The sequence below is a fragment of the Oncorhynchus tshawytscha genome, unplaced genomic scaffold (genome assembly GCF_018296145.1).
Source record: "Oncorhynchus tshawytscha isolate Ot180627B unplaced genomic scaffold, Otsh_v2.0 Un_contig_3309_pilon_pilon, whole genome shotgun sequence".
Lineage (NCBI taxonomy): Eukaryota > Metazoa > Chordata > Actinopteri > Salmoniformes > Salmonidae > Oncorhynchus > Oncorhynchus tshawytscha.
Window position 1 is genome coordinate 198,504 of NW_024609672.1, and position 24,752 is coordinate 223,255.

General features: G+C 45.0%; 1 protein-coding gene and 1 long non-coding RNA gene across 2 annotated transcripts in view; both read right to left on the bottom strand.

Annotated features, from left to right (window-relative positions):
* LOC121845439 lies at window positions 1-24,724 on the bottom strand. Its single transcript, XR_006082561.1, has 3 exons — window positions 24,644-24,724; window positions 3,571-3,816; window positions 1-28 (listed from the first exon to the last, which is right to left on the bottom strand). It is a non-coding gene; the product is annotated as an uncharacterized LOC121845439 (long non-coding RNA).
* Window positions 1-24,752, bottom strand: part of LOC121845438 (protein piccolo-like) — a 79,272-nt gene that overhangs the window by 38,718 nt on the left and 15,802 nt on the right. The window contains 4 exon segments of the mRNA XM_042316845.1: window positions 1,210-2,673; window positions 2,802-3,284; window positions 3,377-3,515; window positions 3,622-3,816. Coding sequence (XP_042172779.1) covers window positions 1,210-2,673; window positions 2,802-3,284; window positions 3,377-3,515; window positions 3,622-3,816 — 2,281 coding nt within the window.

Consider the following 24,752-nt stretch of genomic DNA (forward strand, 5'->3'; position numbering starts at 1 on the left):
TTTTTTCTCCAGGGTCTTTCAGCGTTGCCTGTAAATTAAATAATAAAACACAATTAATGTATAATAAATATGTAGATGATAATCATCCATAATTGATCATAAACATAACATATTATTTGGAAGATTTAAAATGGATATATGAAGATGTATAAAGGGAAGATAGCTTTTTTGTCTGTAGATTATTTTGCATAACTAAAAGGTCCGTTCAAACATTTGTGAAAAGATCCCTTCTGACTTGAATCATCTAATTCTCAGCCACTACTGTTGCTACATACTACAGTCACCTCTCCAACTGCATCCAGTTCAGCCTCTATTATCTTCTCTTCATTCAGGGGTTTGTCTTCGTCCTGTTCACCAACTACAGGGACTAGGGTGTCAGGTTCTACTACAGGGGCTGAGGCAATAGACTCATTTTCAGATACAGTTTCAGATATTTTAGTCTGCTCTGGTATTGTTTTGTCTTCTACGCTGCCCTGTCTGTCACTCACAGCTTTCACCTCTGATACTGAAAAATGTTCTTGCTTTTCACTAACTACAGGTGGTGATACAACCACTTTCTCTTTCTCTGGCTGAATGCTCTCAGACACAGAGTCTGTCTTTGGAGTTTGCTTGGATTCATCTTTGGATAATTCTTTCTCTTGCACTGCTTTCTCATGACACACAGTAGGAGTTGGCACCCTACTCTCAGCTATAGACACCTCTTGTTTATTTTCAGCTATGCTTGCAGCTTCTTTTCCTTCCTGTGTGGGTTTCTCCTCAGAAACGTTCTCAGGGGCTTGTGGCTCACTAGCAGCAGATGATAGTGACGCTGCCTCTGTAGCTCGTTCTAAGTGCTCTGCTCTGACCTTTTCTTCCTCTTTAGCTTCAGAAGCTGGAGGAGTAGACTCATCCTGGGTTTTTTCAGCCTTATTATCTGCTGTTGGCTCTGGTTCAACCTTTGTATCCACAGATGTCAGATTTTCGTCTTTCTGACCTACACGTTCTGCTCCAGCCTCCATTTCAGTTTCATTCGTGGGTTTTTCTACTACTGGTGCTGGAGCTTCTACAGCCCCCTGAGGTGGGATCTGATCAACTTTAGCTGATTGTGGTTCAGGTTCTGGGAGCTGTTCAGGGACTTTTTCTCAAAAGCGGTGGGTGAAACTGACTCCTCGGCTTTGACTTCTGGGCTGGGTTCAACCACTGTTTCTGACTCTGTCCTTTCGTAATCACTCTCAGGGCTAATGTTTTCTGGTTCAGCAGCAGGAGGTGCAGGAGAAACCTCTGGTACTTTCTTTACTACTGCCTCCTTCTCTACAGGCTTCTCCTCAACTTGGGCTGGCGGAATTGGCTCTGCCTCCTTCTCTACAGGCTTCTCCTCAACTTGGGCTGGCTGAATTGGCTCTGCCTCCTTCTCTACAGGCTTCTCCTCAACTTGGGCTGGCTGAATTGGCTCTGCCTCCTTCTCTACAGGCTTCTCCTCAACTTGGGTTGGCTGAATTGGCTCTGCCTCATTCTCTACATGCTTCTCCTCAACTTGGGCTGGCTGAATTGGTTCTGCCTCCTTCTCTACAGGCTTCTCCTCAACTTGGGCTGGCTGAATTGGCTCTGCCTCCTTCTCTACAGGCTTCTCCACAACTTGGGCTGGCTGAATTGGCTCTGCCTCCTTCTCTACAAGCTTCTCCTCAACTTGGGCTGGCTGAATTGGCTCTGCCTCCTCTACAGGCTTCTCCTCAACTTGGGCTGGCGGAATTGGCTCTGCCTCCTCTACAGGCTTCTCAACTTGGCCTGGCTGAATTGGCTCTGCCTCCTTCTCTACAGGCTTCTCCTCAACTTGGGCTGGCGGTATTGGCTCTGCCTCCTTCTCTACAGGCTTCTCCTCAACTTGGGCTGGCGGTATTGGCTCTGCCTCCTCCTCTACAGGCTTCTCCTCAACTTGGGCTGGCGGAATTGGCTCTGCCTCTTCTACAGGCTTCTCCTCAACTTGGGCTGGCTGAATTGGCTCTGCCTCCTTCTCTACAGGGTTCTCCTCAACTTGGGCTGGCGGTATTGGCTCTGCCTCCTTCTCTACAGGCTTCTCCTCAACTTGGGCTGGCTGAATTGACTCTTCCTCCTTCTCTACAGGTTTATCCTCTACGTGGGCTGGCGGTATTGGCTCTTCCTCCTTCTCTACAGGCTTCTTCTCAACTTTAGCAGTAACTAGAGGAGGAGATGGGGCTACAGACTCAACTGCCTCAGTTTGTGGAACGGTCTCTACCTCTTTAGGCTGTTCATTCTCAGCAACTACAGGGGGAGTTTCTTCTACTGCAGGGGGTACCTCCTCTTTTTGTGAAGGCACAGCCTCTAGCTCTGCTGGTTTGGGAGATGCACAATCCTCTACCAGCTCATTAGGGGCTTCGGGAGCTGAGGCCGAATTCTCTACAACCTTAACTGGTGGAGCCGGAGCCACCTCTGGCATCTTAGTCTCCACATCTGAACTCTCTGCTATTGGACCTGTATGTACTGAAGACACCTCAGTTGGAGGCTGTTCAACAGTAGTTGCTTGAGGCTCTGGCTCTTTAGGTTTCTCCTCCTGCTCGGTGACTGCAGGAGGTGTAGGAGCTGTATCCTCAGCTTTAGGTGGTTGGCTAGGTTTTTCCTCAATCACCACTGCTTTCCTTTCTTCCTCAGTGACTACAGGAGCTGGCGATTCAGGCTCTGGTGATTGGTCAGGTTGGACAGTAGTTTCCTGTGTGACCGTTTCAGGTGTTGGAATCACCTCTGGCTCTACCGGCTTAGCTTCCTCTTCAAGAACCTTTCTAGGATGGGCTCCTCTTTCTCACTACCTGCAGAGGGAGCCGGTGAGATCTCCTCTGGTATAGATTCACTCTGCACTTTATCTGGGCTTGGAGTTGGCTCGGGTGCTGCCTCAACAGGCTTTTCTGACTCATTCTCTACAGGGGGAGCAATGACAGGCTCCTCTACAACTGCAGGCTGGAAATCTGATTCTGCCTGAGTAGTGTCGGGTGGTGACTGTTCTTCTGTAACTTTCTCTGGCATACTCTCTGGATGATCCACTGCCGGGGCCTCAACAGCACTCTCCGCTACACTCTCTGGCACAGGCTCATCCAACATAGTCTCAGATATAGCTTCTATTGCTTCAGCCTGCTCTGGGTCTTTCTCCACTGCTGGAGCCTCAACAGTACTCTCCACTACACTCTCTGGCACAGGCTCATCTAGTATAGTCTCAGATATAGCTTCTATTGCTTCAGCCTGCTCTGGGTCTTTCTCCACCGCTGAGGCTTCGACAGCACTCTCCACTACACTCTCTGTCACAGGCTCATCAGTATAGTCTCAGATATAGCTTCTATTGCTTCAGCCTGCTCTGGGTCTTTCTCCACCGCTGAGGCTTCGACAGCACTCTCCACTACACTCTCTGTCACAGGCTCATCCAGTATAGTCTCAGATATAGCTTCCATCGTGTCAGCCTGCTCTGGTTCTTTCTCCTCTGGGACATTATCAGAAGGGGGTGGCATGCTCAGGTGGGATGGGTGTGGTGTCTGTGTTTGCAGACGCAGCGTCTGGTGTTTGGGGCGGGGTGCGTTCTGCTACTACCTTGGACATGGGAAGCGGCTGGGTGTCTTCCTTTGCTGCTGCTGCCTCTACCTGAGTGACTGAGGGGCTTCCCGTTAATGGAGAGGCAGCAGCAGCTGGGGAGTCAGGGACTTTGGCAGGGGAGGCAGGAGGGGTAGGGGTAGGTGTGGGTAGTTGCTTCTTCACAGGAGATGGTGGAGGGGGCATATCGCCCAGCTGGCCAGAGAGAGCTCTTTGGGTCTGGCAGTTGAGACATAACCATTCTTTCTGTAAGACAGAAAAACAAAGAAAATGATAGTTAGTGTGGACCTTGTAAAAATGCTCACTCACTCTAATACATAGTTGTTGTAGTGGATGATTAAAATGTTGACTTTAATCAGTAATGATGTTTTATGATCATTATTAGAAAACTGGACCCACGGTTTCGTAACACTTGGGCTATGCGCAGACACAGGGCCATTGTAGCCTATTCTATTTCAGGCAAGCTTTTTACTTTTATGTAACTTAACAGATAGTCGTTTCATAATGCATGGTAATGTCACAGAGGTTTACCAAGGCATGTCAGAATGACTGGGGCAGCGGGTGCAGACATTCCACAGCAGAGCCAGGGTGGAGGCTGTGTGTGTTTGTGTGTGTCTAGCTGACCCATCTACACAAAACTATTTTATACAGTGCATCCATCAGGATGAACACATATTAGGCCCTATGACTTAATGACACAAGACCATAACCCCAGACCACTGCGCCCCTTAGTCCCATGTCCTAAATTCAGCATGATGTACAGTATATTAGGGATGAGCAACTGTTGGCCCGCGACCCCCCTTTTGAAGGCCCTCACATCCTTTTCCACAAAAATATTAGTATTATTTTTTACATTTTACTTTAATTTAACTAGGCAAGTTAGTTAAGAACAAATTCTTATTTACAATGACGGCCTACCGGGGAACAGTGGGTTTAACTGCCTTGTTCAGGGGCAGAACGACAGATTTTTACCTTGTCTGCTCGGGATTCGATCCAGCAACCTTTTGGTTACTTCCCAACGCTTTAATCACTAGGCTACCTGCCACCCCATAGTACAACAAACTTTTGGAACTAATAGTAGAATACACAATATGCCGTTTCAAAATGTGGTTGTGCATCAGCAGTTTTTCTGTTGTGTCAGTCACTGATAGTTAATTCATTAGCCCACGTAATCAAAACATTTGAAGATTGCTAAGTTATTTTAGCAGCCAGCTATTTAAACTTGTTATTGTGGTCGAATGATTGGCTGGGGGGCCCCCATTGATTTTGTTTGTCAGTCTCTCTCAGATATCATATTAAAAACAGAACATTTTCCTTTCTGCCCCATGGCAAAATGTGTATAATTGCAGGAAATTAGTTATAAAATTGCTAAATGTTCTCCCCGCCACATGGCAAAATGTGTAGAATTGCAGCAAACTTGCTTTAAAACTGCAACATTTTCTCTACACCCCATGGCAAAATGTGTAGAATTGCACAACATTTACTCTAAAATGTAAAAAATGTCTCTCTGATGGGTTCTGATTTTTTTGTAGCCCCCAGCCCATCAAAGTTGCCCATCCCTGATCTATGTTTTACATTCCAACCGCAAGCGAGGCTATAGCTCACACCACAGGTCAGAGGAACACTAATGCTTCGGACAAGGACCTTACAGTGGGATGAACTGAAACGTCTTATTTCAGACCAATTCAATCTTTCAGTAAACCCAGCTCAAAGGCAGGCAATTAAAAGTGTGCATTCAGTAAACGGTTTATCCTGTGTTGTGCGATGACTTTGGCATTGTTTTTTCTTCCCATCCCCCGCTTGGGACCGAACCGGCCCTCTATCTCTGAAAATAACCATAGTGCATCAGCAAGAAAGACAACAAACCGCCACGAACACAGCTGTTCAAATCCTTCATCTCGGAGGGCCTCTAATTCTGTCCTGTCATGGTTATCTGACTCAAGTCGACAATCACAGCACTAAAGAAGAAGTCATTACAGAAGAGCTCCACTGAGAACTGTGGTTTAAGTGTTGTACCCGTTAAGACGGTTTAATATTATATATCTCGACAAGAAAGGAGAGAAAGAAACAATGGTAAACATTTGATTCCTAGGGACTTTGGGTCTTACACTGTAGCACACCAGAGCTAATGTAAGTAGGACTAATGATGGAGAGATGTTGTACTGTATGTGTAGATGTACTGTAAGAGTATTGGTAAAATAACACACACATTCACACATACACATACATATTCTCTCTTTCTCTCTTGGGGTGTAGTCAGCATGGGTCTGGCCACGCCTCCAGTCTCCGTTTCAAGTAAACACCCTTTTTCCTGCATACCCGTTTTGTGAGCCTCCACAGGCCAGTAACGTGGGTGTGTGCCCTCCTGTGCCTGGCTTAAATGTGGGGCTTATGCTAAATCCATACCAGATGGTGTGAGGCCTGCTAAGCAGTGGTGGAAAAAGTACCCAATTGTCATACTTGAGTAAAAGTAAAGATACCTTAATGGTTACCTCATCACGTTCTCCATGTTAAATGATTGGCATGAAGTTTAGAATGGCATTTTGTTATCATACGATTGAAATGGAGAGTGTGTGTAAAAGGAGCAAAGGAGCAAGAGGAGAAGAGGAGAGAGAGAGAGAGAGAGAGAGAAGAGAGAGAGAGAGAGAGAGAGAGAGGGAAGGAAGGAAATAGAGAGAGCAAGAGAGGAAAGAAACAGAGAGCTGTAGGATTTCACCTTTATTATATATGATTTCATGAATAATATCATAATCCAGCCCCATGTAGAGGTCCCTTTCCCTACAGTCCAGGATGCCGTACCACCACCACAGGGCATTGGCTTTTGCAGCTTGACTGGTCCATCCATTTACACCCCAGAGAGCAGCTCGAGAGGCAGAGAGATGGTTCCAGATTGCTACTGATAAGGAGTAATGAGAGCCCGGACAGAGCCAGCCAGTCAGCCACAAGATCTGTCGCTTCGGCTTCAAACCACTTTTATCCTTGTCATCACTGACGCTATCAGAGATCTGCAGCCTACGGTCCCTGGACATCACCCTTCCACCAGATCACCACCATAAAAAGCATCCTGTCTCTCCATCTCTGTATTTGTCAAATACACACGTGCACACAATCTCTGTCTCTCGCGCTCTCTCTCTCTCTCTCTCTCTCTCACACACACACACACACACACACACACACACACACACACACACACACACACACACACACACACACACACACACACACACACATACATACACAACACACACACACACACACACACACACACACACACACACACACACACACACACACACACACACACACACACACACACACACACACACACACAAACACAAACACAGTGATACAGACACAGTGATCCACACACAAACACAGACTTCCACACACAGACAGTTAGCCACACACAAACATGTATACGCACATAAGTGTCACACTACAACCTTGTCGTATTGCAATTATTTAACCCCTTTAAGCCATTACATTGACCCCCTGATTGAAGCTAGGATGCTAATGGATGTTTGTGTTTTCCTAACTAGCCAATTACAAAGCATTCCTGGTAACAGAGCTCAGCAGCTTCAATTCCTTGAAGTGTCATTAAGTGCCCAGTCTTGTCCAGTCTTGTCCAGCGCCTCATTAAGATAAGAGAAATGATGAGTCATTTCACAGAGTGTGTGTGTGTGCCATCAGTTGGTCATCATAGTAGTAATAGGGGATGTATAATCATCAGCATCCTCACATTTGTATGGCTGTGTGGCTGTATGGCTGTGTGGCTGTATGGCTGTGTGGCTATATGGCTGTGTGGCTGTATGGCTGTATGGCTGTGTGGCTGTATGGCTGTATGGCTGTGTGGCTGTATGGCTGTGTGGCTGTATGGCTGTATGGCTGTGTGGCTGTATGGCTGTATGGCTGTATGGCTGTGTGGCTGTATGGCTGTGTGGCTGTATGGCTGTGTGGCTGTATGGCTGTGTGGCTGTGTGGCTGTATGGCTGTATGGCCGTATGGCTGTGTGGCTGTATGGCTGTGTGGCTGTATGGCTGTGTGGCTGTATGGCTGTGTGGCTGTATGGCTGCATGGCCGTATGGCTGTATAGCCGTGTGGCTGTGTGGCTGTATGGCTATATGGCTGTGTGGCTATGTGGCTATGTGGTTATATGGCAATGTGGTTGTATGGCTATGTGGTTGTATGGCTATGTGGCTGTGTGGCTGTGTGACTGTGTAACTATATGGCTGTATTGCTGTATGGCTTTATGACTTTATGGCATTATGTGGGATCCACCCTCTCATCCCTGTGGGTTGTGAATCAGCCATGCTGCTGTTTGCTAAGCACACATATACATATACATACACACACACACACACACACACACATGTACATACACACACACACACACACAGACACACACACACACACACACACACACACACACACACACACACACACACACACACACACACACACACACACACACACACACACACACACACACACACACACACACACACACACACATAATAATACACACACACACACACACACACACACACACACACACACACACACACACACACATAATAATACACACACACACACACACAGACACACACACACACACACTGTATCACAGCTATACAGTGATATGTACATCCCACACAGATCTGGGTATGACATACTGTAGTTCTAAAGATAGTTAAATGAGCAGCATTAGTGTGGGAGCCTTTCCTTTCTTTACTGGAGCTATACAACCCTGACTTTACAAAAGAGTTCAAACGTTCAAGGACGCTACAAGAAACAACACTTTCAAACTACCTCAAGTCTCAAGACATTAACATAAAAGTCTGAGATGATTTGGCAAAATGGGCAAATCTGATGAGTCTATCCTCCATGTTGGGTCATTGGTTCCTCCTCTCGGGGGAGGTGAGCGACGTGAAGGTCGGAGTGATATCCTTTTATTACAGAGGAGAATCCTGCCAGGGTTTTACCTCCTAAATGGTCAAGTCTGACATGAGAATTACAATGGGTGGAGAAGGGAGGGGATATTTGAGGTGACTTCACCTGGTGCAGACAGGAAATAAGCTCGTCAGTATTAGTGTTTCTTCTATCATTTTAATAGGGAGGCTTCTGATATGAAATCATTTCCCCCAGAAATATGGATATAAATGAAGTGATTTAACCTGCTTTTAAATGGGCTAAATCTGGTCTCTGGTGATGGGAGTATCACACTTTAACCAACTAGGCCATCAAAATCATTTGGTTCAACTGTGCACCATGTTGTCATAGAAACAACCCTTTGCCATTTCTCTGGTTAGGTTGTTTTCATAGAAGGTTGAATCCTTAGCAACCTCCCCAGTGTTGAGAATACGTTGCTTGGTGTACTGTACAGTAGACCCGCATCGCTACAGTTCTGTAGCAGGTGTCAAAGCTGTGTGGGCTAGAAAGTCTTAGTTAGTGTGAAGGTCAAGTAAGGAGTTGAGGTGTTCATTAGAATTTTCTCTTATCTGCTATTGACAGCATGCAACATTTTCATGTCATCCAACACACAATGTCCAATGAAATATTCACAACATAGATTCAACTATCCAGCATTACATTCTAAACCTTTCTACTAACCATACAAACACTTCCCAAATACAATTACACAACAAATACTCTCTGACACCAACAAATGTGTACCTCAGTATTGTCTTTTCCTCGTGTTTGACAGCAGTAAAGAGGTGCTATGGTGTCCCGGGTGGTTTGGGTTTGTTTCCCAGGAGGTTGGGGTGTCTGTTAAGGGATACTGACAGGGGAGGTGAGAGACAGCACTATATTTACTCTGAGCTAGGTGAGAGAGAACTTAGTAAAGGAGGAGAAAGGAAGACCCAGCAAAACTAGGTAGGTGGGTGTGTCCGTCTGTCTGTCTGAAGTGTTCTTCCGTTTTGCCATCTGTCCACTGAACTTTGAACCCAGTGTTATTTTGTGTGTATCAGCTTTTTGCTTCATCTTATCTTACACAGGACATTAGGTTGGTTCACTAGCTGCAGTTAAAATGGGCTTATCAGCTGGTGTGTGTGTGTCTGTGTGCTATCGGGTTTCCCCTGGCGGGTATGTCTATACAGATGGACAGGTGTGAGATGCCAGCTTGCCTGTGCTACTGGAGGCAATGAGAGAGGGATGGAGATGGGGGATCTCCTCTCCCCCTTTCAGTTTTAAAGGAGCGATAATTAAGACCCACAACAACCTGCGGTAATGAGCGGCATTAGGAGTTCGGCTGCTGTTTTTGCTTCTCTGTTTGGGGTGAGAGAGAAAGAGACTGTATCACTTTGTGACTGACAGACCTGGGATCAAACACCAAAATCATTGCAAATATACTCAACAAAAATATAAATGCAACATGTAACATGTTTGTTCCATGTTTCATGAGCTTATTTCTCTCACATTTTGGGCACACATCCCTGTTAGTGAGCATTTCTCATTTGCCAAGATAATCCATCTACCTGACAGGAGTGGCATATCAAGAAGCTGATTAAACAGCATGATCACTACACAGGTGCACTTTGTGCGTGGGTCAATAAAAGGCCACTCTAAAATCTGCAGTTTTGTCACACAACATAATGCCACAGATGTCTCAATTGCATGAGGCAGCATGCAATTGGCATGCTGACTGCAGGTTTGTCCACTAGAGCTGTTGCCAGAGAATTTAATGTTAATTTCTCTTCCATAAGCCGTCTCCAATGTCGTTTTAGAGAATTTAGCAGTACGTCAACTGGCGTCACAACCGCAGAACACATTTAACCGTGCCAGCCCAGGTCCTCCACATCCGGCTTCTTCACCTGCGGGATCATCTGCGTCCAGCCACTCGGACAGCTGATGAAACTGTGGGTTTGTACAACCGAAGAATTTCTGCACAAACAGTCAGAAACCGTCTCAGGGAAGTTCCTCTGCGTCCTCTTCGTCATAACCATGGTCTTGACCTGACTGCAGTTCGGCATCATAACCGACTTAAGTGGGGAAGTGCTCACCTTTAATGGCCACTGCCATGCTGCAGAAGTGTGCTCTTCACAGATGAATCCCGGTTTTAACTATATTGGGCAGATGGCAGACAGCGTGTATGGCATCGTGTGGGTGAGCGGTTTGCTGATGTCAACGTTGTGAACAGAGCGCCCCATAGTGGTGGGGTTATGGTATTGGCAGGCAAAAGCTATGGACAATGACCAATTGCATTTTATCAATGGCAATTTGAATGCACATATATACCGATGAGATCCTGAGGCCCAATGTCGTGCCATTCATCCGCCGCCATCACCTCATGTTTCAGCATGATAATGCACAGCCCCATGTTGCAAGGATCTGTACACAATTCCTGGAAGGTGAAAATGTCCCAGTTCTTCCATGGCCTTCAAACTCACCATACATGTCACCCATTGAGCATGTTTAGGATGCTCTGGATCGACGTGTCTGACAGTGTGTTCCAGTTCCCACCAATATCCAGCAACTTCGCAAAGCAATTTGAAGAGGAGTGGGAAACATTCCATTGGCCACAATCAACAACCTGATCAACTCTATGCGAAAGAGATGTGTCTTTCTGCATAAGGCAAATTGTGGTCAGACCAGACACCCCTACTTTCTTTTAAGGTATCTGTGACCAACAGATGCATATCTGTATTCCAGTCATGTGAAATCTATAAATTAGGGCATAATGCATTTATTTCAATTGACTGATTTCCTTATATGAACTGTATCTCAGTTAGATCTTTGAAATTGTTGCATGTTGCGTTCATATTTGTGTTCAACGTAGTTTAGCTGGGCTTGATTGATTTTGCCTGTTGGTTTGGAACCAATAGAAAAGTCCCAGGAGTCAATGCTGACAAAACTAGCCCCCTCTCCACTAGCGCTAATGCTAACAATACTAGTCTCCTCTCCCCTAACCCTAATGCTAACAAAAGTGGTTTTATACTCAATAGCTTGTTAGCATTTGATTAAAGCAGCATGTAGCTGGCACACGTACATCCTCTGTGACATGACATCCAACCCCTCCTACTGCTTTCCTCAGTCATCCTGTTCCTCCTCTCCCATCCACCTCCTCTCCTTTTTCACACTCATCCTTCTCTACCTCCGCTAATCACGTCTCTCTTCTCTTAAACATCTCCTTCAGTTTCCATCACACTCACCCTTCTCTACCTCCGCTAATCACGTCTCTCTTCTCTTAAACATCTCCCTCAGTTTCATCACACTCATCCTTCTCTACCTCCGCTAATCACGTCTCTCTTCTCTTAAATATCTCCCTCAGTTTCCATCACACTCATCCTTCTCTACCTCCGCTAATCACGTCTCTCTTCTCTTAAACATCTCCTTCAGTTTCCATCACACTCACCCTTCTCTACCTCCGCTAATCACGTCTCTCTTCTCTTAAACATCTCCTTCAGTTTCCATCACACTCACCCTTCTCTACCTCCGCTAATCACGTCTCTCTTCTCTTAAACATCTCCTTCAGTTTCCATCACACTCACCCTTCTCTACCTCCGCTAATCACGTCTCTCTTCTCTTAAACATCTCCTTCAGTTTCCATCACACTCACCCTTCTCTACCTCCGCTAATCACGTCTTTCTTCTCTTAAACATCTCCCTCAGTTTCCATCACACTCATTTTCTTCTTTCCCCTCCCCCTGCCTCCTCTACCCTTTCTCCCATTCCCTTTCAACTAAAGGCTACAACTAACGCTACAATTCAAGATATTGATCAGCTTGTCAAGTTCCTAAACGCCTGTGAAAGTCTAGACCAGTCAGAAGATGTAGAATCGCTAATACCCAAATGCGTCACAGGTCCAGGTTAAGCCTCCTGCTAGACTCAAAAGCATTTTCAAAAGTGACTCTCCTTTGGAAGTGTTTTTGAGTCCAGGAGTAGGTTTAACCTGAGCATGGGAAATAAAGGTCTGCGTCTTTCACAAGTGTGTGTGTGTGCGTGTGTGTGTGTGTGTGTGTGTGTGTGTGTGTGTGTGTGTGTGTGTGTGTGTGTGTGTGTGTGTGTGTGCGTCCCTTAGTGTTGCACGGTATACCGATACTAGAACATGAAAAACGATTCTGTAATAGAACTTTTGTTACTTTCGGTACTTCTGTCAAGTCTGTCTATCAGCCCAGCTGATGCCTCCTTATAGTTCTAGAGCACCGTGCCTGTCAAGTCTGTCTATCAGCAGATGGCACCTTATAGCTCTAGAGCACCGTGCCTGTCAAGTCTGTCTATCAACAGATGTCTCCTTATAGTTCTAGAGCACCGTGCCTGTCAAGTCTGTCTATCAGCAGATGGCTCCTTATAGTTCTAGAGCACCGTGCCTGTCAAGTCTGTCTATCAGCAGATGCCTCCTTATAGTTCTAGAGCACCGTGCCTGTCAAGTCTGTCTATCAGCAGATGGCTCCTTATAGTTCTAGAGCACCGTGCCTGTCAAGTCTGTCTATCAACAGATGCCTCCTTATAGTTCTAGAGCACCGTGCCTGTCAAGTCTGTCTATCAGCAGATGGCTCCTTATAGTTCTAGAGCACCGTGCCTGTCAAGTCTGTCTATCAGCAGATGCCTCCTTATAGTTCTAGAGCACCGTGCCTGTCAAGTCTGTCTATCAGCAGATGTCTCCTTATAGTTCTAGAGCACCGTGCCTGTCAAGTCTGTCTATCAGCAGATGCCTCCTTATAGTTCTAGAGCACTGTGCCTGTCAAGTCTGTCTATCAACAGATGTCTCCTTATAGCTCTAGAGCACGGTGCCTGTCAAGTCTGTCTATCAGCAGATGTCTCCTTATAGCTCTAGAGCACCGTGCCTGTCAAGTCTGTCTATCAGCAGATGTCTCCTCATAGTTCTAGAGCACCGTGCCTGTCAAGTCTGTCTATCAGCAGATGTCTCCTTATAGTTCTAGAGCACCGTGCCTGTCAAGTCTGTCTATCAGCAGATGCCTCCTTATAGTTCTAGAGCACCGTGCCTATCAAGTCTGTCTATCAACAGATGTCTCCTTATAGCTCTAGAGCACCGTGCCTGTCAAGTCTGTCTATCAGCAGATGTCTCCTTATAGCTCTAGAGCACCGTGCCTGTCAAGTCTGTCTATCAGCAGATGTCTCCTCATAGTTCTAGAGCACCGTGCCTGTCAAGTCTGTCTATCAGCAGATGTCTCCTTATAGCTCTAGAGCACGGTGCCTGTCAAGTCTGTCTATCAGCAGATGTCTCCTTATAGTTCTAGAGCACCGTGCCTGTCAAGTCTGTCTATCAACAGATGTCTCCTTATAGCTCTAGAGCAGCACCTTATAGCTCTGCCGGTGCTCCACTTCCTCATTGCTAGCTCTCGGTGTCTCCACTTCCTCAAGCTCTAGAGCATGCTCCACTTCCTCATTGCTAGCTCTAGAGCACGGTGCCCGCTCCACTTCCTCATTGCTAGCTCTAGAGCACGGTGCCCGCTCCACTTCCTCATTGCTAGCTCTAGAGCACGGTGCCCGCTCCACTTCCTCATTGCTAGCTCTAGAGCACGGTGCCCGCTCCACTTCCTCATTGCTAGCTCTAGAGCACGGTGGCTCCACTTCCTCATTGCTAGCTCTAGAGCACTTCGCTCACTTCCTCATTGCTAGCTCTAGAGCACGGTGCCCGCTCCACTTCCTCATTGCTAGCTCTAGAGCACGGTGCCCGCTCCACTTCCTCATTGCTAGCTCTAGAGCACGGTGCCCGCTCCACTTCCTCATTGCTAGCTCTAGAGCACGGTGCCCGCTCCACTTCCTCATTGCTAGCTCTAGAGCACGGTGCCCGCTCCACTTCCTCATTGCTAGCTCTAGAGCACGGTGCCCGCTCCACTTCCTCATTGCTAGCTCTAGAGCACGGTGCCCGCTCCACTTCCTCATTGCTAGCTCTAGAGCACGGTGCCGCTCCACTTCCTCATTGCTAGCTCTAGAGCACGGTGCCCGCTCCACTTCCTCATTGCTAGCTCTAGAGCACGGTGCCCGCTCCACTTCCTCATTGCTAGCTCTGCCCGCTCCACACGGTGCCGGTGCCTCCACTTCCTCATTGCTAGCTCTAGAGCACGGTGCCTGCTCCACTTCATCATTGCTAGCTCTAGAGCACGGTGCCCGCTCCACTTCACTTCCTCATTGCTAGCTCTAGAGCACGGTGCCCGCTCCACTTCCTCATTGCTAGCTCTAGAGCACGGTGCCATTGCTAGCTCTAGAGCACTTCCTCATTGCTAGCTCTAGAGCTCCACTTCCTCATTGCTAGCTCTGGTGCCCGCTCCACTTCCTCATTGCTAGCTCTAGAGCACGGTGCCCGCTCCACTTCCTCATTGCTAGCTCTAGAGCACGGTTCCCGCTCCACTTCCTCATTGCTAGCTCTATAGCACGGTGCCCGCTCCACTTCCTCATTGCTAGCTCTAGCCTGTTCTAAGTAACCACTGAACTAACTGGGCTGCATATGCTTATGCTGTATAAAAGTTAACACACTTTAATAATGCAACACAGTAGAAATGTTGAAACTTCTAATTACTGTTCCCAAAACAATGTCCAGTACAGGCTAGAACACTACAGTGCAAGAAGATACCGGTCGTTTCCAGCGTTGTAGGCTAACTTTCCTTGCTAACTTACAGCTGAAGCCAACACCAATCACAGCCCTAGTATTTCAAAATATTGCTGATTACAAAGCTAATTGTCACCAAAAACGTAATTCATTCACTCGTTTACCCCGGCTAACATCTGCCCCAGTCAAGATCATCTTTGCTTCAGCCAAGAAAACTGACTGTGTGTGAATGACATCATGGGTCTTAAAGAGACAGCGCGCACTTTTATAAAATAAGATATTGCTTCTTTTATGCAAATGTTGTTGATCAGTACAATAAAATAAGTCACAATTGGAAGGTAAACATATTGTTTTTCATTTATAACCCCATGAAATCAACCAAAACAAGCTCAATAACTCAATGCATGAACACACTTCTATTGAATATACATTCACCTGTATTGTGAACAGGCCTAGGCTACATCTTGATTTACCCAGATGATCAATAGAGATTTACCATTCAAATAAATTATTACCATTATGCTGTTATATAGATTGGTTAAAAAAACGTGGTGAGTCATTAATGAATACATTTGAAAATCAAACATTTCAAATGAAATTGAACACACAAGATCTGTCTGGATCAAGGGCCATTCATTTAGCTAATACGTTTTTATTTTTTGCATTGGTATCGTTTTGGTATCACTTTGGTATGAAGTATCGTGATGGTATTGAGTATTGTGATACTAAACCTGGCATTGAAGTAAAATTCTACATGCATATGTGCCTACGTGCGTGTGTATGACATATATCTGGCAGTGTGTCTGTGTATCTATGCATCTGACATAAGCCAAAGCTGACCTGACGCAAATACAACAGCTTGCGCTATCGGAACCAGGGTCTCAGTGTGTGTCTCTGTGCATCTCCCCTCTCAATAGGACTTAACACTGGCACCTCATCGATTTCCTGGCGCCAGTATCTCTTGGCCGCAGTCGCTCACTTGGCTTGGCTAAAATATGGCTCCTAAACCTCCAATCCCTCGTAAATGTGCTGTAGATAATGAAGAATCATGACCCAGTAATAGGTCTGTATAACAGGGGGAGCTGTACCGACTAGGGCCCTGGAGGTTTGCTAACCCCATATGTCACACAGAGTAAATCACCAAACAGATAGTACAAACACTTTACTACCTGTGATGTTCAGGCAGCTTCCATTTGAAGTTGGACATTTTACACTACATAGTATTGGTCTGTGGGAAAGGCAATATTAAACACGTAAATGTACACAAACACAACTACATTCACCAGGCCTCCCATAGTCACACATATTTTATTGGGTGTATATGCTAAACTTTTCTCTCTTCCTAAGACTCACACACCTCCATGGTCAAGAGAGAGAGAGAGAGAGAGCGAGAGAGAGAGAGATGATTTCCCATGGCGCCCTGTAGTTGCTTGTATCCTCAGTAGCTCTTTTGTAGCTCAGGCTATTTTTGTCCATTTCTGTCCTCGGGGCAAGTGATGGGAGTGAGAGTGACGGTAGTGTATACAGAGACAGAGACACACACACAGAGGGACGCTCAAAGACACACACACACAGAGGGACGCTCAAAGACACACACACACAGAGGGACGCACAAAGACACACACACACACAGGGACGCTCAAAGACACACACACACAGAGGGACGCTCAAAGACACACACACACAGAGGGACGCTCAAAGACACACACAAAGACACACACACACATACATGGAACTCAGTTCTACTGTATACAGCAGACTTGGCTGGAATGGTGGATTAATGAGGCTGAGAGAGAGAGAGAGAGAGAGAGAGAGAGTTAACATGCACAAGGCTTCTGTTAACACTGCACAAGGCTGTGTTTCTGTGTGTGTATCTCTATGTGTGCATTTCTTTGTCTCTGTGTGCGTCAATCTGTGTGCATCTCTGTATATATGTACAGTTGCAGTTGGATGTTTACATACACCTTAGCCAACTACATTTAAAATCAATTTTCACAATTCATGACATTTAATCCTATCAAAAATTCCCTGTCTTTGATCAGTTAGGATCACCACCTTACTTTTAGAATGTGAAATGTCAGAATAATAGTTGAGAGAATGATTTATTTCATCTTTTATTTCTTTCATCACATTCCCAGTGGGTCAGAAATTTACATACACTCAATTAGTATTTGGTAGCATTGCCTTTAAATTGTTTAACTTGGGTCATAATTTTAGGGTTTGCGGGTTTGTGATGGCCACTCAAATTCCTTGACTTTGTTGTCCTTAAGCCATTTTGCCACAAGTTTGGAAGTATGCTTGGGGTCATTGTCCATTTGAAAGACCCATTTGCGACCAAGCTTTAGCTTCCTGACTGATGTCTTGAGATGTTGCTTCAATATATCCACATAATTTTCCTTCCTCATGAGGCCATCTATTTTGTGAAGTGCACCAGTCCCTCCAGCAGCAAAGCACCCCGACAACATAATGCTGCCACCCCCGTGCATCACGGTTGGGATGGTGTTCTTCGGCTTGCAAGCCTCCCCCTTTTTCCTCCAAACATAATGATGGTCATTATGGCTAAACAGTTCTATTTTTATTTCATCAAAGCAGAGGACATTTGTACGAAAAGTACGAAAAAAAAAAAGTACGATCTTCGTCCCCATGTACAGTTGCAAACCGTAGTCTGGCTTTTTAAAGGCGGTTTTGGAGCAGTGGCTTCTTCCCTGCTGAGCGGCCTTTCAGGTTGTATCGATATAGGACTCGTTTTACTGTGGATATAGATACTTTTGTACCTGTTTCCTCCAGCATCCTCACAAGGTCCTTTACTGTTGTTCTGGGATTGATTTGCACTTTTCGCACCAAAGTATGTTCATGTCTAGGAGATAGAACGTGTCTCATTCCTGAGCGGTATGACGGCTGCGTGGTACTGTGGTGTTTATACTTGCATGCTATTGTTTGTACAGATGAACGTGGTACCTTCAAGTGTTTAGAAATTGCTCCCAAGGATGAACCAGACTTGTGGAGGTCTACAATTTTTTTCTGAGGTCTTGGCTGATTTCTTTTGATTTTCCCATGATGTCAAGCAAAGAGGCACTGAGTTTGAAGGTAGGTCTTGAAATACATCCACAGGTACACCTCCAATTGTCTCAAATGATGTCAATTAGCCGATCAGAAGCTTCTAAAGCCATGACATCATTTTATGGAATTTTCCAATCTGTTTAAAGGCACAGTCAACTTAATGTATGTATGTATGTATGTATGTATGTATGTATGTATGTATGTATGTATGTATGTATGTATGTATGTATGTATGTATGTATGTATGTATGTATGTATGTATGTATGTATGTATGTATGTATGTATGTATTGTGTGGCCAATAGAAGACATTCCTGTTCATATGCTAGCGGTGTGGGCTGAAGCAGGCTCACAGTGTGGGAGGCAGTGTGGGCACCAACCTGAAATTAATAAGGAGACTACAGGAAACACCACACAAAGCCAAGAAATAGAGGTGTGTGTGTGTTTGTCCAGCCAAAATAACACAGACAGTGAGCAGATCATTCAGGGCAGAGGAAACAGGTGGGGCTGTGTGTGTGTGTGTCTGTGTGTGTGTGTGTGTGTGTGTGTGTGTGTGTGTGTGTCTGTGTGTGTGTGTGTGTGTGTGTGTGTGTGTGTGTGTGTCTGTGTCTGTGTGTGTGTGTGTGTGTGTGTGTGTGTGTGTGTCTGTGTGTGTGTGTGTGTGTGTCTGTGTCTGTGTGTGTGTGTGTGTGTGTGTGTGTGTGTGTGTGTGTGTGTGTGTGTGTGTGTGTGTGTGTGTGTGTGTGTGTGTGTGTGTGTGTGTGTGTGTGTGTGTGTGTGTGTGTGTGTGTGTGTGTGTGTGTGTGTGTGTGTGTGTGTGTGTGTGTGTGTGTGTGTGTGTGTGTGTGTGTGTGTGTGTGTGTGTGTGTGTGTGTGTGTGTGTGTGTGTGTGTGTGTGTGTGTGTGTGTGTGTGTGTGTGTGTGTGTGTGTGTGTGTGTGTGTGTGTGTGTGTGTGTGTGTGTGTGTGTGTGTGTGTGTGTGTGTGTGTCTGTGTGTGTGTGTGTGTGTGTGTGTGTGTGTGTGTGTGTGTGTGTGTGTGTGTGTGTGTGTGTGTGTGTGTGTGTGTGTGTGTGTGTGTGTGTGTGTGTGTGTGTGTGTGTGTGTGTGTGTGTGTGTGTGTGTGTGTGTGTGTGTGTGTGTGTGTGTGTGTGTGTGTGTGTGTGTGTGTGTGTGTGTGTGTGTGTGTGTGTGTGTGTGTGTGTGTGTGTGTGTGTGTGTGTGTGAGTGTGTGTGTGTGTGTGTGTGTGTGTGTGTGTGTGTGTGATACCTGTTATTATCATGGGTGTGTGTCATGTGTGTGTGTGTGTCATGTGTCCCATTTTATTCATTTTCCAAGGTAGAGACACAATATTTTATAGGGGACCGGGTACTTTGTGATACCAGTTTTGCGATACCTGTTATTATCACCTGGGCAGATGGACAACAAAACTAAGCGGATTTAACCACTTTATGAAAACAAGCACCTTTCTGTTGTCATCCATAGTCCCATTTTACCCATTTTCCAAGGTATAGAACACATTATTTTCCATACAGCAGGTTTTTAAAGGACCAACAGGTGTACCCAGTATGTTCTGCTTTGTGTTAACCACATTTTTGACCCAGGTGGAGCTGAACAATATCAGCTAACCACAACCCTAACCTAGTAGCTGATGAGGTTGGCTCTGACCACAACCCAGCTAACCAGGTGTACCCAGCTGACCACAGATGGACCCAGCTGACCACAGGTGTACCCAGCTGACCACAGGGGACAGCTGACCACAGGTGTACCCAGCTGACCACAGGTGTACCCAGCTAACCACAGGTGTACCCAGCTGACCACAGGAGTACCCAGCTGACCACAGGTGTACCCAGCTGACCACAGGTGTACCCAGCTGACCACAGGTGTACAGCCATTCATTTATCCAGGATGAATAATGTCACATCGTATTGGTCCTGTAGACCTATTTGTAAACAAACACAATCTGCCTCAGATAAATACATATTTATCTTAGATTTGATGGCCAGATAGAAAAGTCGAATGTTGGATCATGAACCTAAATGTTGGATTCAGCTTCCCCATGATGGTGATGGTCTCTACTATAAAGTATAATAAATTATATCATATGACTATAGCATGTTCATTGTCTCTGTATGTTGACACAAAGACATATCTGTGAGGTTGTCCACAGAGCAGCCTTTGGAAATGGCTTAGTCCAGTGAATGTTGTAGCTCAGGTGTCATGGTTCCTCTCCCTAGGTTATATAATATAATTCTGACAAGGGCCTTGGATGCTGTCTGATGTGAGCAACAAGGCAGCCCCTACAGTAGTGTCTGCATCGCAGCAGTCTCATACGTTACTGAGTGGACTATAAATATAATATAACAAAAATGATTTGAAATGAATAAACTGCATATTGTTATTCTAACACACCTGATTAAACTAGTCCACTAATCACCAAGCCATTGAGGTGTGTTAGTGCTGGGCTGGAACAAAAATGACAGGGAAGAGGTTTTAAAGTGTTGTGCTGGGCAGAAGCCATTTCAGAGACAGAATCAATGTATTTTATGCTTGGGGAGAGCAAGAGTAAATATTGTCAAACAGTAGAGGCAGAACAGGAGAGGCAGAACAGTAGAGACAGAACAGTAGAGCAGAACAGTAGAGGCAGAACAGTAGAGGCAGAACAGTAGAGCCAGAACAGAAGAGCCAGAACAGTAGATGCAGAACAGTAGAGCCAGAACAGCCAGAGATCCTTGAGAACAACATCTAAACTACTAAATAACAACTTTGATTTGATTTGATCAGCTGATGGGTAGAAGAGAAACAGAAAAAAAAGAGGGAGAGAGAGAGGGACAGAAAACAAAATGAAAGAGACAGTAAAGAGAGAGAGGGACAGAAAACAAAATGAAAGAGACAGTAAAGAGAGAGAGGGACAGAAAACAAAATGAAAGAAACAGTAAGAGAGAGAGAGGGACAGAAAACAAAATGAAAGAGACAGTAAAGAGAGTGAGAGGGACAGAAAACAAAATGAAAGAGAGTAAAAAGAGAGAGGGACAGAAAACAAAATGAAAGAGACAGTAAGAGAGAGAGAGGGACAGAAAACAAAATGAAAGAGACAGTAAGAGAGAGAGAGGGACAGAAAACAAAATGAAAGAGACAGTAGGAGAGAGAGGGACAGAAAACAAAATGAAAGAGACAGTAGGAGAGAGAGAGGGACAGAAAACAAAATGAAAGAGACAGTAAGAGAAAGAGAGGGACAGAAAACAAAATGAAAGACACAGTAAGAGAGAGAGAGGGACAGAAAACAAAATGAAAGAGACAGTAAGAGAGAGAGAGGGACAGAAAACAAAATGAAAGAGACAGTAAGAGAGAGAGAGGGACAGAAAACAAAATGAAAGAGACAAATGAAAGAGACAGTAGGAGAAAACAGAAAACAAAATGAAAGAGAGAGAGGGACAGAACACAAAATGAAAGAGACAGTAAGAGAGAGAGAGGGACAGAGAGACAGAAGCTAGGTTCCCATCCATTTGTCAAAAGATTTCCAAGAAAATATTCTAATATTCGGACAAAAAAAAGGAATTATAATCCACTGGTCTAATGTCATTTGTTTGATCAACATTTAGGAAAGGTTCCCGTCAATGGTTCCATCAGGCCTGTTTTCAGTTTATTATCTGATATGTACAGTTCTTTACTCAAATAAACATGAAAACAGAGAAAAGAACAGAGATAATAACAGAAGAGAGAGAGAGAGAGAGAGAGAGGCTCATATTGAGGAAGGTTAAGGGACACCTCTTCTGACTGGGACAGGCTTCCTGATGCCCTTTAAATCCTTTTAAGAAGCAGAGATTACTTTTTCTACAGCTCGCCTACACAGCAAGCAACACACAACACACACCAAACAAACACCAACACACAGATAAATGCTCCTTCAGATTCAATGCAATGCATGCACCAACCCCCACACATACACACAACCCCCTAAACACACACACACACACACACAAACACACACAAATACACATGAACAAATACACACAAACAAATCCTCAGCTCGGAGCAAGTGTTGGGAGAGTGACAGAGGCAAGGCATGTCTGCTGACGAAGCAGAGAAAAGGGTGGATGAGTCAGTGTACTGAGGTAGGTAGACTGGGGCAGGAGCAGCCTCGTTCACATGGCCATCCAGCACCATGCTCTGTCCTAGACCAATGACTCACATCATCTATCTATTCCTCTTCATCACAAAGGACTCAGGGCTCTATGTAGCTCTCCGTCAATCAACAAGTTCAGTTTCATGAAGCATCCTTGAATGGATTGGATCAGATTAGATGCATGTCTGGTTGGGTTGAATTGAATTTCAGCTCAGTTAAAATCAGGTTTGGGATCGAAATTTAACATGTATAAATCAGGAAATTAGGACTTTTTCAATTAGTATGTTTTTCAGTGAACCTTTTCAATCCATGATCAGAATGTCCTATTCATTCTCGACTGAGTAAAGATGAATTTCCATAGTCCCTGAAACATGATGGTATTTCATCTCTGTCGGTTATACTCCGCACCTGGGTTGTGTTCATAATTGCACACTGTCACAAAGCGTTTTGCATTGGAAATGAAAATCAGCATTTCTTATTGGACAAGTCCAGCTAGTCCCTCACTATTTCAGTCAGTTTTCTTCCGTTTGGTGCCTAATGAACACAACCCTGATTTTGAGCACAACAAGTATATTGGTTGCAGTGTTAAGACACACTGGTCCAGAGACACCTAATCTTTGGCTCATTAGGCCGTCTAAGAGCATAATCACATAGGATGCTGATCTCCCCAATGTAATTACACATTTCCCCGTGCCTTGGACTTCATTTGAGGAATACACTGCTCCTCATTACTGCCAAAGATGGGTCAGTACGACAACACAGCGATACATACCAGTCTATGATATTGGAAGCATTTTATATTGAGTTGACCTGTGTAGTCCAGAGGCCGTAACCTGAGGGCCTTTGCTCCTCTAGGAGCTAAAATTAGTAGGTAAAGTAAGTGCCACCTGTGTAGTAATGAGGTAGTTACACTAGTAACAACCTTAGGGTACATAGTAGTATGTAGTAACTAGCTGTCTAAGCCAACACAAAGATACATGAGGATCTACCTCTATTTTAACTGTCCTTTGAAGTACTGTATGACATCACAGTGTATGTGTTTCTACATACAATAATGTTAAATAAACCTAAACGTAAATGATGAACTCCACGGGAAAATGGAGAGCCATTTCAGTGACGTTGTTTCATAATGGAGTGGCGGCCATCTTGTCGGGCGTGGTGGTGGAGTCATGGTTCTCACCGTGTGACAAGGAGTTAGACTGCCTAATCTCCCGGAACACCTTAAATAGACCAGTAGCGTGATTAGTAAGGGAACTGGCCACGCGCTACACCGCTAAACACTAAACTACCTACTAGCATAGGGAAGCTAGCATGTGAAGCTACGCCAAACCTGCCATCGCGTGAGCTCAACTATACCTGCTTTCAACACGTTCACTGCTTTGACTCAAGGTTGAACAACTTACACTGTGAGTAGCTCCTAAGCCGAGCCAGACATGGTCGATAACAAAGACAATCTAGTCACAGTTCAACCAAACTTGCTATTATAATTGAGAAACCAACGCTACCCGTATTACACCCTATTGACCTGTCAACCAAAATATACAGCAGTTACACAGTAGACAAGCATTAAGTCGGCTACTGCTGTATTTTCCCATCACAATACTGTTTGACAGTGAGCTTTGATCCGCTGAACTGAATGAAATTCTGTGCAGTTCTTCCATTAATATAATTTGATGACCCCATAAACCATCTGTTCTTGGGAACTGAATGTAAGTGATGTATGTTAATTCAGCGTCAATGGGACACGCCAGTAATAACACTCTATAACCTCCTAGGAAGATGAGAAATTAAAGAGTATTTGGTCCCTATGACCACACACACACACACACACACACACGCACGCACACACACACACACACACACACACACACACACCCCTCTCTTAGATTACAGAGTCAAGTGCCAGCCTTTTGAAGTGTAAATGTCGCTCAATAATGAGATGGCCATTTAAATGGCATTCATTTAGCCTTATTAACCTAGCCCCACAATGGCTTAGAGTTAGACTACAGGGCAGCTAGGAGGCTAGGGAAAGCTAAACGCATCAACCACAAACCACTCCCTCAAAGGTCAAACATGTGCAGCAGTCATGACCACCAAGACCGTGACCAACGTTCAGGTTCACTTATGGTAAGAGGGGTACCTTTAAACAAAGTGTCAATATTTGTGTCCTGATTACAATTGGAAGATATAGAAACCAAATTGACTGCAGACGTGGTTTTTATATAGCCAGTGAGTGACTGAACAACATGGAGTGTACAGAAGACTGTAGCCCTAACCCACCTACTGTAACAATGGAAACGGCTGAAATCCTTGTATGGTTTGTGTACCTTTCAGAACTGTTTATATTTTAGCAGTAGTGAAAGCTGTACTGGTCTTACCTCACCAAGATGAGGTGTGGGGTTGAAGCCACACAGGTTGCACACACTCTTCTTGCACTCAGTGCAGTTACTGTAGTTAGGGGTCTGCTGATTCAACGTTCAGCTCCAC